Source organism: Emydura macquarii, unplaced genomic scaffold (genome assembly GCF_026122565.2).
Source record: "Emydura macquarii macquarii isolate MOO-44397 ecotype Brisbane River unplaced genomic scaffold, CSIRO-AGI_Emac_v2 contig_3231, whole genome shotgun sequence".
NCBI lineage: Eukaryota > Metazoa > Chordata > Testudines > Chelidae > Emydura > Emydura macquarii.
The window spans coordinates 184285-196577 of NW_027133368.1; the positions used below are offsets into that span (position 1 = coordinate 184285).

Genomic DNA, 12293 nt, shown 5'->3' on the forward strand with positions numbered 1-12293 from the left:
GAGGCAGGCAGTGCTTCCAGGGAGAGGACCAGAAGGTGGGAGGAAAATGGGAGAAGAAGGAGGCTGCAGCGGGGATGAGGGGGAAGGGAAGTGTTTTAGCTCCAGGGCTGGGAACGTAGGCAGGGTGCCCAGGGGAAGCACCAGCAGGGTGTGGGGACAGCCCGCATGTGAGGCAGAGAGGAGTTTGGTGTGAATCCCAGAGGCAATATCGCTGCCACTAGCAGCCCAGGCATCGCTCTTAAATTACTGAAAGCAGCAGGGGCTCCCAGTGAAAAAATAAATAGGATTCCAGACAATTTCCATATTTGCAAGTTTTATTTACCGAAACGGATATAAAAAAAGTTCAACAAAGAAAGAGAGAGAAAGATGTCTCTGGGAGAGGGAGCAACTAATGCAGAGGGAGGCGAAACATCACCTGAAATGGGCAGTGGGCATCAAAGAATCAACCACTCCCTTCACCGTATCCACCGTGAGCAGAGGCATCACAGAGGGACCCTCACTGACCCCGAATCCAGTTGTCTGGGAAGGACAGAGCCCGCCAAGATGGCTCCCTAAGACAGAACTTTTTAAAGCCAAACAGACATATACCAATTAAAAGATTTTGACCATCAGCGACCCTTATTAGTCATTCTAACTGTAGACATTTAGAAGAACTGGAATAACTTGGGGATTTAGCAGGAATTATTTCTCCAGAGATAAACATAAGCCAGACACATTTCTTTCCCAACACCCATGTGGAGGTCACTTGTTGCAAACCCCAAATATGCATAGGAAATTACTTTAAAGCTGGTCTCTAATTTCTTTTGAAGATTCCCAGTTAGGAAACTCTCCCCCGACCCATGAGTTACCCTTTTAGCTCCCGGCACTCTGAGGTCATTTTAACGCAACATCAGAAATCAACTTGTGAGGGCTGTAACTCTCAATTCACCAACTGAAGTACCTGTGGGGGGCTCAGAGCTGCCGATGGCTCTAGGGGTTGGAAGATTGCTACAGACAGTAACTCCGATCCGTGTGCTGCCTGGCACACAATATCTTGGTCCTTCCCTTCCAGTGGGAGTTCCTCTTTGCAGCAATGAGCTGTGGCCAACTAGTGCCGAGTTGTCCAGTCTCAGCATTTTATCACTTGCTAATTCAAACACTCGAATCAAACTCCCAGCTCTCCTTGCCCCAGAACATTATTTCCCTGCCCATTATCCATCTCTTAGTCCTCTGAACATTTGACCTCCATGGTTTTCTTTCAAAAAGTCTGCAAGGGAGGGGCCTCTAGAACACTCACCCCACAAGAAGCAGGTCCAGTAAGGGGGAAAAGAAGCAGCCCAAACCCCAGAGGATGGTGTAGAGACAGATCTCTGGCGTGAGAAAGGTGGCTTAGCTCACGTATCCTTCATGGATGAAGGAACTGGTGAGTGGAAGGGGATTTCACTCCAGGGACATGAGTTTCTAGGGGAGTTGGGTTCTTCTTTCCCCTACCCCCACCTGGCTGGCAAAAAGCAGAGGGGCCTGACAGTGCAGCAGTGAGAAGCTGGACAGGGCTTCTCCTCTGCCCGGGGTTTGCTACAGGAGGCAGAACCAGAGATTCACAGAGCAGCCCGGAGGCACCTGCAGCAGCCCCCTGACCCCAGAGATGGGAAGCTGGGTACTCAAGGAATTGGGAAATGCATTATTCACTCCATTCCAGGCAGGTAATTTACAGCGTCTCTCCATTAGGTGGCGCTTCTGGTGCCTAATAAGGTGTGGGCTCTGATTGAAGCTTTTCTCACATTCGTCGCACTTGTACGGTCTCTCTCCTGTGTGGATCCTCTCGTGCACAACAAGGTGTGAGCTCCGACCGAAGCCTTTCCCGCAGTCGGGGCATTTAAAGGGCCTCTCCCCCGTGTGGGTTCGCTGGTGCCTAATGAGGTGCGAGATGCAACTGAAGATTTTCCCGCACTCTATGCATATTTTTTGCATCTCTCCAGTCTGCTGGACTGTGGTTTTGATGATGTCACTAGGCCCACCCTCTTGGGGAGTGGATTTACTCTGTCCCTTCCCCGTGTGGTTTTCCGTCTGCTTCTTTGATCCAAGCTGACCCTTGCAGGCTTCTTGTCGCTCAGAAACATTTTCTCTGGATTTTCCCGACATCATCCCGTGTGGTTCCGCTTGCTCAGGACCTTCTTGCTGAGGATTCTTCTGCTTGTTCTCACTCACCATCTCATCACCTGCTGGGGTGGGGAGAGAATCAAGACATGAGTCATTCCCTGTGCCGGGGAGGGAAAGAAACTCGAAAAGGGGGGTGAAACAAGCCAAAATAGCTGCTGGGGAAATTGAAATATTAGGATCCAAATCCTCCTAAGCCCTTCCCCCAATAAGAAAGGGGAAGAGTGAACCGACTCCACTTCCATATCCCATGTGAACACCTTGGAGGAAGAACTACTGCCAAGTGTCAGTTAGAATGGCTGAGAAGCCATGAAAGAAATCTGGGGAGCGGCCGGCTACCCTGTGGACCGGGCTGATATGAGGCAAAACTGGGGGGTTTAGGGAGCTCACGTGGGCATCCCAGCTGTTTCCTTCGCAGATGGATGATTCACAAGTCAGTTTAACCAAATCCTCACCTGTGCAGGCACCTCTCAGGATCCCCCTTTCCTCAGAGTCCTTGCGATCCGGGAGCCACATCTCTTCCCCTTGTTCCAGCCGACACATCAAGCCAGGTTTGGAAATCAGAAATCCTGCTCCAGGGAAATTTAACCTTGTAAGATGAGAGTGAATTACACATTTGGGTAACCAATGTTCAATGTATGTTCTAGCCCAGTGAAAACAGTATAACTCCAGAGGCATCTTTTCAAAGTCGCAGGCCACTGCTAATGAATGTAGTTAAATATTCAGAGGGGGTTCCTTTTTAATACTCTCCCTGCAGGAATCTCCTCCAGGGCCTCCCCCCATGGGGCCTCATCCGTCTCCATATGGGCGGGGGAAGCATAACAGACTTGGGCTACTGCAAACCATGATTGGTTATTGCAATTATTCTGAGTCATGAGTAATTAATGTGAGGATGAGTAATTAATGGGGAAAGTGAGTTTGAAAAGTGCAGGGCTCTAACACAGCATGCGTGGCCACCAGCCCCATCTCTTGCACCAAAGGGCAACTCACTGCCTGCAGTCATGGCTCTGTGTCACGGGAAGGGTGGTGTCTCTTTGATAGGCAGGTCCCAAGACTATATATTTGCAGTGAACAAAGCCAGCAGGAGACTTATCAAAAGAAGTTCCTAAAAGTCAGAGAGGGCAGCTTTAAGGCCTGGTCTACACTGGCGACTTAAGGCCCCTTAATTCGAATTAATTACACCTGTGTCTACACTGATGCCACTGTTAGGATCCAAATCCTGTTAATTCGAATTAAGGTGCCTGTAAAATTAACCTAATAAGACCACTTCTGCAAGTGGTGTAGCGCCTAAATCAAATTTCTTAAATCGAATTAGCGTCAGTGTAGACGCAAAGTTTCTTAAATTGAATTAACCTCCAGACTGTATCCCAAAATGCCCCACTGTGACTGCTCTGCACAGTCGTGCTGTGCTGCTCTTTGTTCATGGAAGCAGGAAAAGTCCCCTCCCCTCAAGCCCTGGGGAACATTTGAATTTGCATTTCCTGTGCTTGCTGCCAGTGTTGGGAGAGCTTTGCCACTGTTCTCAGCATGTCTACTGCAAAGCCCAAACGCACTCCAGCATGGAGTTGACCAGAGGACTTAGACCTCATCAGGATGTGGGGAGAGGGGTCAGTTCTGGCTCAGCTCAGAGCCAGCAAAAGGAATCTGGACATGTATGGGAAGATATCCCAGGGCATGCTGGAGAAGGGACACCAGAGAGATGCTCAGCAGTGCCGAGTGAAGATCAAGGAGCTGTGCCAGTCGTATCGGAAAGCCAGAGAAGCTAACAGCTGCTCGGGCTCCTCTCCCAAAACATGCAGGTTCTATGATGAGGTGCATGCTATTCTGGGGGGCGATCCCACCATGATGCCTCCCCACAGCATCGATACCTCTGCTAGTTCACAGTCCAGGAACAATGCGGAGGACTCCGTGGACGAGGAGGAGGAAGCAGGGTGAGGAGGAGGAGGAGAGCAGGGTGCAGGAAAGTGGGGTGTCCGTTCTCCCTCAAAGTCAGGACTTATTCCTGATTCCCAAACAGTCCACCAGCACACAGGACAGCACAAATGATCCCAGGGAAGGCACATCTGGTGAGTTTTCTTTCTTCTTAGCATTTCTGTCCTTGAACATTGGGTGTGGGGGGAACGAAGGGGATCTCAGGCGTTTCATTAACTGTACTGGGTGGTTACCCATGGATCCTATTTTTTATGTGATGCGAAACGCTACTTTTATCATCAGTTGATATCACATGAAAAAGTTAATGTATGTAATCTGCTATCCCTCGAAAAACTTTTCAGGGGACGGCTGACTTGTTCCTCCATCCATGGTAGGATTCTTCTCTGCACTCAAGGTAGCCAGCATCATGGCTTCATGTGTTTTAAGCATAGCCTTCCCCCCCCCCACCCACCACATGGTCCGCAGTTCCTCTCTCTAAGGATTTGGAACACAAGCTGAGATTCCCCCTCCCCACCCGAACTCCGCAGTTCCTCTCTGTAAGGGTTTGGAATGCAAGCAAAGATATCGACCCCCAACGCCCTCCGCAGTTCCTGTCTGTGAGGGTTTGGAATACAAGCAGATTCCCCCCCCAACCAAGCCGTCCGCTGTTCCTCTCTGGAAGGGTTTTAAATACAAGCACAGAGAGAAAATCACTTACTACGTTTTATCAAGACATCACTATTGAATCTCTAACATATGTATCTTGTTCTTCACTAATCTAACTGTGGCTGTCTTGTTATTTTTTCTTTCATTCTGTAGACACCTCAGCAGTGGCCCGACCATTAAGCAGTGCTGTGGACAGACTGTCTCAGATTAGGAAAAGGAAAAAAAACACCCAATAGATGACATGTTTTCGGAGGTCATGAACGCCTCGGCAGCCGCAGAGACAGAGCAAAGAGCGTGGAGGCTGACCTTGTCCAAGAACAAATGCAGGAACATGATCGCAGCACCACGCAGGAGATGCTGAGAATGCTGCGGGACCAGGCAGACTTGCTCCGGCTTATTGTGGACAGAGTCCCACTGCAGGCTGTCCATGGTGCTCTTGATGGAGTGCTATGCCGCCCTCCTCCTCCCACGCCCCAAACAGGTCTCGGAGGAGATTGGCCAGGATGCAGCACTTACTCTTCTCCACCCTGGCCACCAAGCTAACACCCTACCCCTGGAGACAGTGAATGAACACCCCCCCTTCCTCCAAGACTTGAATGTTAAAAAATAAATTTTTGCATCTTTCCAAAACGTTTCTTTATTAAATCATATCTTGTTCATGAGGGATTTGTCGGGCACAGATCTCAAAGTGTGGTGGGGGGTGTGGGTATCATCAAAGGAAAACAACATACACAAAGAGAAATCAGGCCTGCATCAAAGGAAAACAACACACAGCATGGTGGGGGGGGGGGGGGTGATAAAAGGCAAGCAACATACAGGGGGGGGAGGCAAGGGGGGTTGGTGGGTGGTTGGGGGATAATCAAAGGCAAACAACATACAGGAACAGAAATCACTCATGCATCTCATTGCAGAACCTGGTTTTCAAAGCTTCCCTAATGCAAAGCGCTCTGCGGTTAGCTTTCAACGTAGTGCTGGCAGCTGGCTGCTCATAATTGGCGGCCAGTCTTTCTGCCTCCACAGCCCAACCCTGTGGGAACCTTTCCCCCTTAGCTTCACACACATTGTGAAGAACACAGCAAGCAGATATCACAGAAGGGAGGTACTTCTCACTCATGTCCAGCCTAGTGAGCAGACTCCTCCATCTACCCTTTAAACGCTCAAAAGCACATTCTACAACCATTCTGCAACTGCTTAACCTCTTATTAAAACACTCCTTGTCACTGTCAAGGTGACCGGTGTACGGCTTCATTAGCCAAGGGAGCAAGGGGTAAGCAGGATCCCCCAGGATCACTATGGGCATTTCCACACTCCCAATCTGAATTTTTTGGTTTGGGAAGAAAGTTCCCGCCTGCATCTTACAGAACAGCCCCGAGTTACGAAATACATGAGCGTCATGCGCCTTCCCAGACCACCCCACATTGATGTCTGTGAAATGACCCCTGTGATCCACAAGCCCCTGCAGGACCATTGAAAAGTACCCCTTGCGGTTTATGTACTCGGTTGCCAGGTGGGCAGGCGCTAAGATGGGGATGTGCGTCCCATCAATGGCCCCCCCGCAGTTTGGGAAGCCCAACATGGCAAACCCCTCCACTATGTCCTGCACATTTCCCAAAGTCACTACCCTTCGTAGCAGAAGTCTATTGATGGCACTGCACACTTGGTGCACGGCTGTGCCCACTGTGGATTTACCGACTCCGAATTGATTCCCAACCGAGCGGTAACAGTCGGGGGTTGCCAGCTTCCAGAGAGCGATGGCCACTCTCTTCTCCACCGTCATAGCTTGTCTCAAGCGAGTGTCCACGCGCTTCAGGGACGGTGCCAGCTCCGAGCACAGTTCGAGGAAAGTTGCCTTTCGCATACGAAAGTTTTGCAGCCACTGATCATCATCCCACAGCTGCATGACGATGCGGTCCCACCAGTCTGTGCTTGTTTCCCTGCACCAGAACCTGCGCTCCACGGACTGCAGGTGACACGCTGCGGCCTGCAGCAATCGGGAATGGTTCTGCTGGATGTTCTCTAGCAGGGCAGCCTCGATGGCATAGATGTAGGATATGCATTGCCTTCTTGCTATAGTTCTAAAGTACTCCATGATAAGCCGCCATGTATTTGTCACGCTCACAATTAGAGTGCAGAGTACAGCTGGCTCCATGCCTCTGACGCAATGGCGATCACAGGGAGTTAAAAAACGGCGCGAAAATCCTTTTTCTGTTTGTTTGGGGGAGGAGGAGGGAAGAAGGGAGGGTGAAGCAACGTTGCATCATGGGAGATGACACTCATCCTAACAGCCACCGTAGCTAGTTGCACTGTGGGATAGCTACCCACATTGCAGTGCTTTCTAATTCGAATTAAGGCTGGTCAGTGTGAATGCAAGAGACCAGCGCAAACAGCATAGTGTCTACAGTCTGCTGCGATTTCTAAAGATCGGCTGCTGAAAGTCGAATTAAGCTCATTCGAATTAGCGCTGCAGTGTAGACATAGCCTAAGTCCCAGAGACTCCGCCCAAGATCCCCTAATCACTGCCAGGGAGACTCAGAGACTCTGTTATTAATGACTTGGGTTATTGTAATACCTAAAAACCCCACTCAAGGCTCAGGGCCCCTTTGTGCTAGGCACTGGACAGACGACGAGAGGCCTGCCCTAGAGAATGTAAAGACTGGGTAGAAAGGGAGCTATGGGGCGCATCCCACTGAAATTTAAGGGACCAGGAAGAACTGTGAGCAGAAGCCAAGTCAGGTGACCCAAAGGTCCTACTGTTTAAATGCACCTAGGAGACAGGAATCCTTACCCAGCGAGGTCACATTCCTGTAATTCTCCTGCATGACGTCCCTGTAGAGGGCTCTCTGACCCGGGTCCAGCAGAGCCCACTCCTCCTCGGTGAAATACACGGCCACCTCCTCAAAGGTCACGGGCATCTGTGTCAACAACAAGAGTCCCCCGCTCAGAACCTGCTGCCCCGGCCACAACCCTGCCAGCTCAGTCAGAGAAAGAGCTGGGAACATCCATCCCTTCTTTCCCCCGCCCCAGCCACAGAGAGCAGAGCCCTTACCCTGCCACGTGAGAGGCATCGCTGCAGAATTAAAGCTCTCATTTCAGATGGACGTGAAGCTGCTGGTCTGTCTGGATGAGATGATGATTTTGAATAGGGGTCTGATTCTGTTGTGTTTCCCCCCGACAGACAGGCAGCTTTGGCCCCTCTGCCACTCATAATTTCCCCAGCAGCAGCAGACAGCTAAAGAGAACCTCATCAGTTTCCAGCCTGTTCTACAGAGCCCCTGCGCAACTGAGAAACTCACTAGCATCAGTTGAATTTCTATCTGTGCCTGCTACTGGTCTAATCCGTTAGATTTCTAGCTGTGCCTGTTATTGTAACCCACTGGCCCATTCTGGCAGCTGGGCCTCAAAAAAGCAATAAGCTACTGGTGTCACAAGCTAACGCAGTTACTTCAGCTCAAGCGGCAGAGATCTGCGTGTGGTGCTGGAGTTTACCAGACCCACCACACCGAGTAGCAAGAGACTGATATGAAAATGGAGTTCAAATCTTGCTCAAAGACCCACGCAAGCCATCCTGGGATAGACTGGAAGTTCCAGCATTGCCCTCACCGGTGCAACAGGACTTTCCTAAAACAGGCAGGGCTTCAGAAAGCAAGGATATTTTCTGGGCAGTGACAGACATTTTTGCAGAAATTAAGAACTTATGAAAATCAATGCTCTTCCCAGCCAGTATGGAGGATAAACATGACTCAGCCTCCAAAAGCTGCCATGCTCCAGAGCCATCTGTGCTGGTCAATTCCAGGCTGCTCTTCAGAGCCAAGTGGGCATTTGAGAAACGGATCAGAAACTCAAGCTGCTACCCACTGTGAAAGTCTGAGCAGTAGCAGAGTCTGCACTGGAGTTATTCGCTGGGGGGTGAAAAGGCCCCAAAACTGGAAGCTGAGAAAGGGATAGGGCAGCAGAGATCCCCAGACAAACTGCTTCTGACCTTATTACACTGCTACTAGCTGGAGATATATACTGGAGATGGAGCCCATAAATACAGTCCAGAGACAGCATCCCAGGAGGAATTCCAGCTGCTGACACATGGGAAGAAGGGTTGCCCCCTTTCATCTTTCTATCAACCTCTGGCTAGTAAGTTGAGAGCTGTGGCTAGCAGGAGTCAGATATATTTTTCAGTGGGCTTGATTCCTGGTCCATAGATGGGGGAATTCCCCCATTTTCCAGAGTCCCAGTAGATTTATCACAGCCCGTCCACACCTCCCATTGTGTATATAACTCCCTCTCCAGCACAAATCCTGCAACAGCTCCCTGAAAATCCCCTACCTGAATTAGCTGTGCTGCAGCCATTTCCCTTCCCAGTCTCCTTGGAGGATGGAACGATGGTTGGACGGACGTTATTCTGCAGCCTGCCAGGGAGAGAGATTTCAGATCAGGTTTTAGTCCACTTCACACCTTGATTCCCGCCAGGTTTTTCTCCTACAGACAGGGGTTCTGACTCCACGATGCTAGGAAAGTACTTAGCCACTTTATTACAGCATGGATCTGGCCCCTCCTACCAGGACTGAGACATTTTTAAACATCACAGTATCGGAGTCTGTGAACCAAATGCTAGAAATGAGCAGTTTGAAAGGAGCCTCTTGCTCTGGAGGATTCCCCGTGAGGGCAGAATGTTCCCTCACCAGGCAGAAACTGCTTTTTCCTCTCTCCTTGTTCCCAGAAAAGTCAGTCTGCCCAGAGATGCTGCAGTGAATGGATCTGGACAGGTTTAGAAGTCAGGAACCCCTTTTCCCACTTATTGCTCCTGCTGCCCCTTTCAGTTTCTCTCTCTTCCCCCCAGGCTGCTCAGATTTTTGCACCCAGGTGAAAAATGTTGCCAACTTGCACATAATTTTTTATTCTCTTTCAAAACACAACCCCAAGGAAAGCATGAATTTCCGTAGTGTAAGTGCTTGCAGCAATTTCTGCTTTTTTAATCTTTAGAAACTGCCAGCCTTGGATGAAGGCAAGGGACAGGATGGGGAGGCAACTTTTGAAGGATGAAAGAGAAATCTTAAAAGAAGTTGTATCCTCCAGTTATGCTCAGCCTGTATTCATCCAGGAGCAATTTTTGGCAGGTATTGCTCACACATCAGATAAGCAAAGAGGAAACCCTGTCTCAATTAGCTTTACAAATGATGAGGCCTAAATTTGTTACATTTCAATAAATAGTCCCTCTTAGGAGATTCATAAATTCCAAGGCCAGAAGGGATCATCTAGTCTGACCTCCTGTATAACACAGGCCATAGAACTTCCCCAAAAATAATTCCTAGAGCAGATCTTTTAGAAAACACACCTAATCTTGATTTAAAAATCATCAGCGATGGAGAATCCACCTCCACCCTTAGTAAATTGTTTCAATGATTAGTTATTCTCACTGTTAAAAGTTAACACTTCATTTCCACTCCGAATTTGTCTAGCGTCAACTTCCAGCCATCGGATCATGTTATATATTTCTCTACTAGATTGAAAAGCGCGTTATTAAATATTTGTTCCCCATATAGGTAAGAATAACTGCCCTCTCCCCCCCTCCACACACACACACCTCCCTCCCTGTGGAAGAGAAGAGTGTTGTTGAATCATGGGGGAAAGTAGATTTTTCTGTTCAAGCATTAAACCGATTTGAAAAATGTTTCAACTTTCCTAAATAAATAAAATCAAAATCACTTCCTCTTTCAATCCAGTCACTCAGATATCACGATGGCGGGGTGCTAAGTATACTTATGGGATACAATCAGATTTCATTTACCGTCTTGCTTGCATGTTACAAGACTACTAGTTCAACAGTTGTCCATATAATCTTTTAGAAAATGTAAAGTACATCAGACTGACCTTTATACTTATCCACCCCACTCCCTGGCCCCTCAAGCAACACTCCAGATCTCTTCTACTGATCATTAAATGAAGTTCCAGACATGGTACTTTTCTAAGTCACAATTAAAAACAAAATGGCTTCTCTAATCTATAGCTCCACAGTTGTCAGGATTAAACTGAACGCAGCAAGATTTAGGCAAAGCTGCATGTTTGAGAAAGAGGCAGAAAAGCATGATTGGAGCTATTTATTTATACTAAAAAAAATACTGTTAGGAAGCTTAAAATGCTCACATTGTGGCCCGTTTTGGATGAAATCTGGAAGCCCTTTTTCTTTCCAAAAAATAAAAAAAAAAAAAAAAAAAAAGAAAGCTAGGAGAGCGTGTGTTAAATAGAGACCTATTTAAAGAAACACAGTGTTGTTGTAGTCTGTCAGTCCCAGGATATTAGGGAGAGAAAGTGAGTGAGGTAATATCTTTTATCGGACCAACTTCTGTTGGTGAGAGAGACAAACTTCCAAGCTCACACAGAGAACTCTTGTTCCAGCCTGGGAAAAGTACTCAGACCATCACAGCTAAACACAAGATGGAACAGACAGTTTAGCATACATACATAGCTGTGTCTATGTGCTAAAGAATCTTTTCCACCTTGGATTTAGTTGTGACACTCAGCACATTTCCCAGAGCTCGTGAGTTTGAGCGGGTTTCTCTCTCTCACCCACCTTCTCTTTAAAGAAAAACAGACATTTTGGCAGCACAAATCTGTCTCCAGAAGCTGAATGTTCAAGAGCCTCTTGGTCTACATAAATCTAGAGCCACTGAGTCAGTTTGGCCAGATAGCAAATACAATGAGGGCCCTGATCCTTCTCAGGGCCCTGTCACATTATTTACAGGAAAGGCAGGGTGGGTGGAAATGTTCACACACACCTCCAGTCCAAGTCACTGTAGACTAGGGTGACCAGACATCAAGTGTGAAAAATCAGGACGGGTGGGGGGGCGTAAATAGGCACCTATATAAGAAAAAGCCCCCAATATAGGAGCTGTCCCTATAAAATCAGGACATCTGGTCACCCTACTGTGGGCCTGACATGTTTGATGCAGCAAATGAATCCTGGGGAGATATTACCCATCCCTGCAGAGGTCAAGGGGACCTCATGGCTGCTCCCTGGGGCTAGATTTTTAACATCAATAACCCGCAAGGCTCCCCCTCTCCCTGCTATTTCTCTGTCTGAGCAGTTGCCCAGAGGCTGCAAGATCTGCGGCTTTCAGGGGCTGTTTGCGCAGAGTCACTTTCCAGCCCGGCCCCGGCACGTTCCCCCGGGTCTCCCTTCACCTGCAGCCTCCGGCTCGGGAGCTGGTGTCGGCGGGGCTGCCCCAGGGGCTGGTTCCGGCTGCTGGAGAAAGTCCCCCCCGGGCTGGGCACAGAGGGGGCTTTAATGAAGGCAATAGCCGGGATCCCAACAACAACGGAAGGAAGCAGCAGCAGCAGCAGCAGCAGCAACAACTCACACTGACCCAGGAAATTCAGCAGAGACAGAGCGAGCAGGAGTCCAGCCTCTCCTCTTTCAGCACTAAGCCCTCTGCTGGCAGCAACCAACCACACCAACAACAGTAGGGTTGCATTTGCCAGGCCTCCAGGATTGTCCTGGAGTCTCCAGGGATTAAAGATTACTCTTGAATTAAAAATCATGGCGTGATGAAACCGCCAGGAATACGTCCCACCAAAACTACCAACCCTGG

General features: G+C 48.8%; 1 protein-coding gene across 3 annotated transcripts; it reads right to left on the reverse strand.

Moving 5' to 3' along the window:
• Positions 1–296: 296 nt before the first annotated feature.
• Positions 297–11996, reverse strand: LOC137142537 (zinc finger protein 621-like). 3 transcript variants are annotated; one of them, XM_067531952.1, is made up of 5 exons: positions 11887–11996; positions 9031–9113; positions 7499–7625; positions 2592–2705; positions 297–2198 (listed from the first exon to the last, which is right to left on the reverse strand). In XM_067531952.1, exons 2-5 carry the CDS (start codon positions 9052–9054, stop codon positions 1555–1557), a joined length of 909 nt encoding a protein of 302 aa, XP_067388053.1. In that variant the 5' UTR covers positions 9055–9113; positions 11887–11996; the 3' UTR covers positions 297–1554. The 3 variants fall into 3 exon arrangements, with proteins under 3 accessions (XP_067388053.1, XP_067388052.1, XP_067388051.1); XM_067531951.1 differs by having other exon boundaries at positions 297–2201; XM_067531950.1 differs by lacking the exons at positions 297–2198; positions 2592–2705 and adding an exon at positions 5331–6918.
• Between the last annotated feature and the right edge of the window lie 297 nt (positions 11997–12293).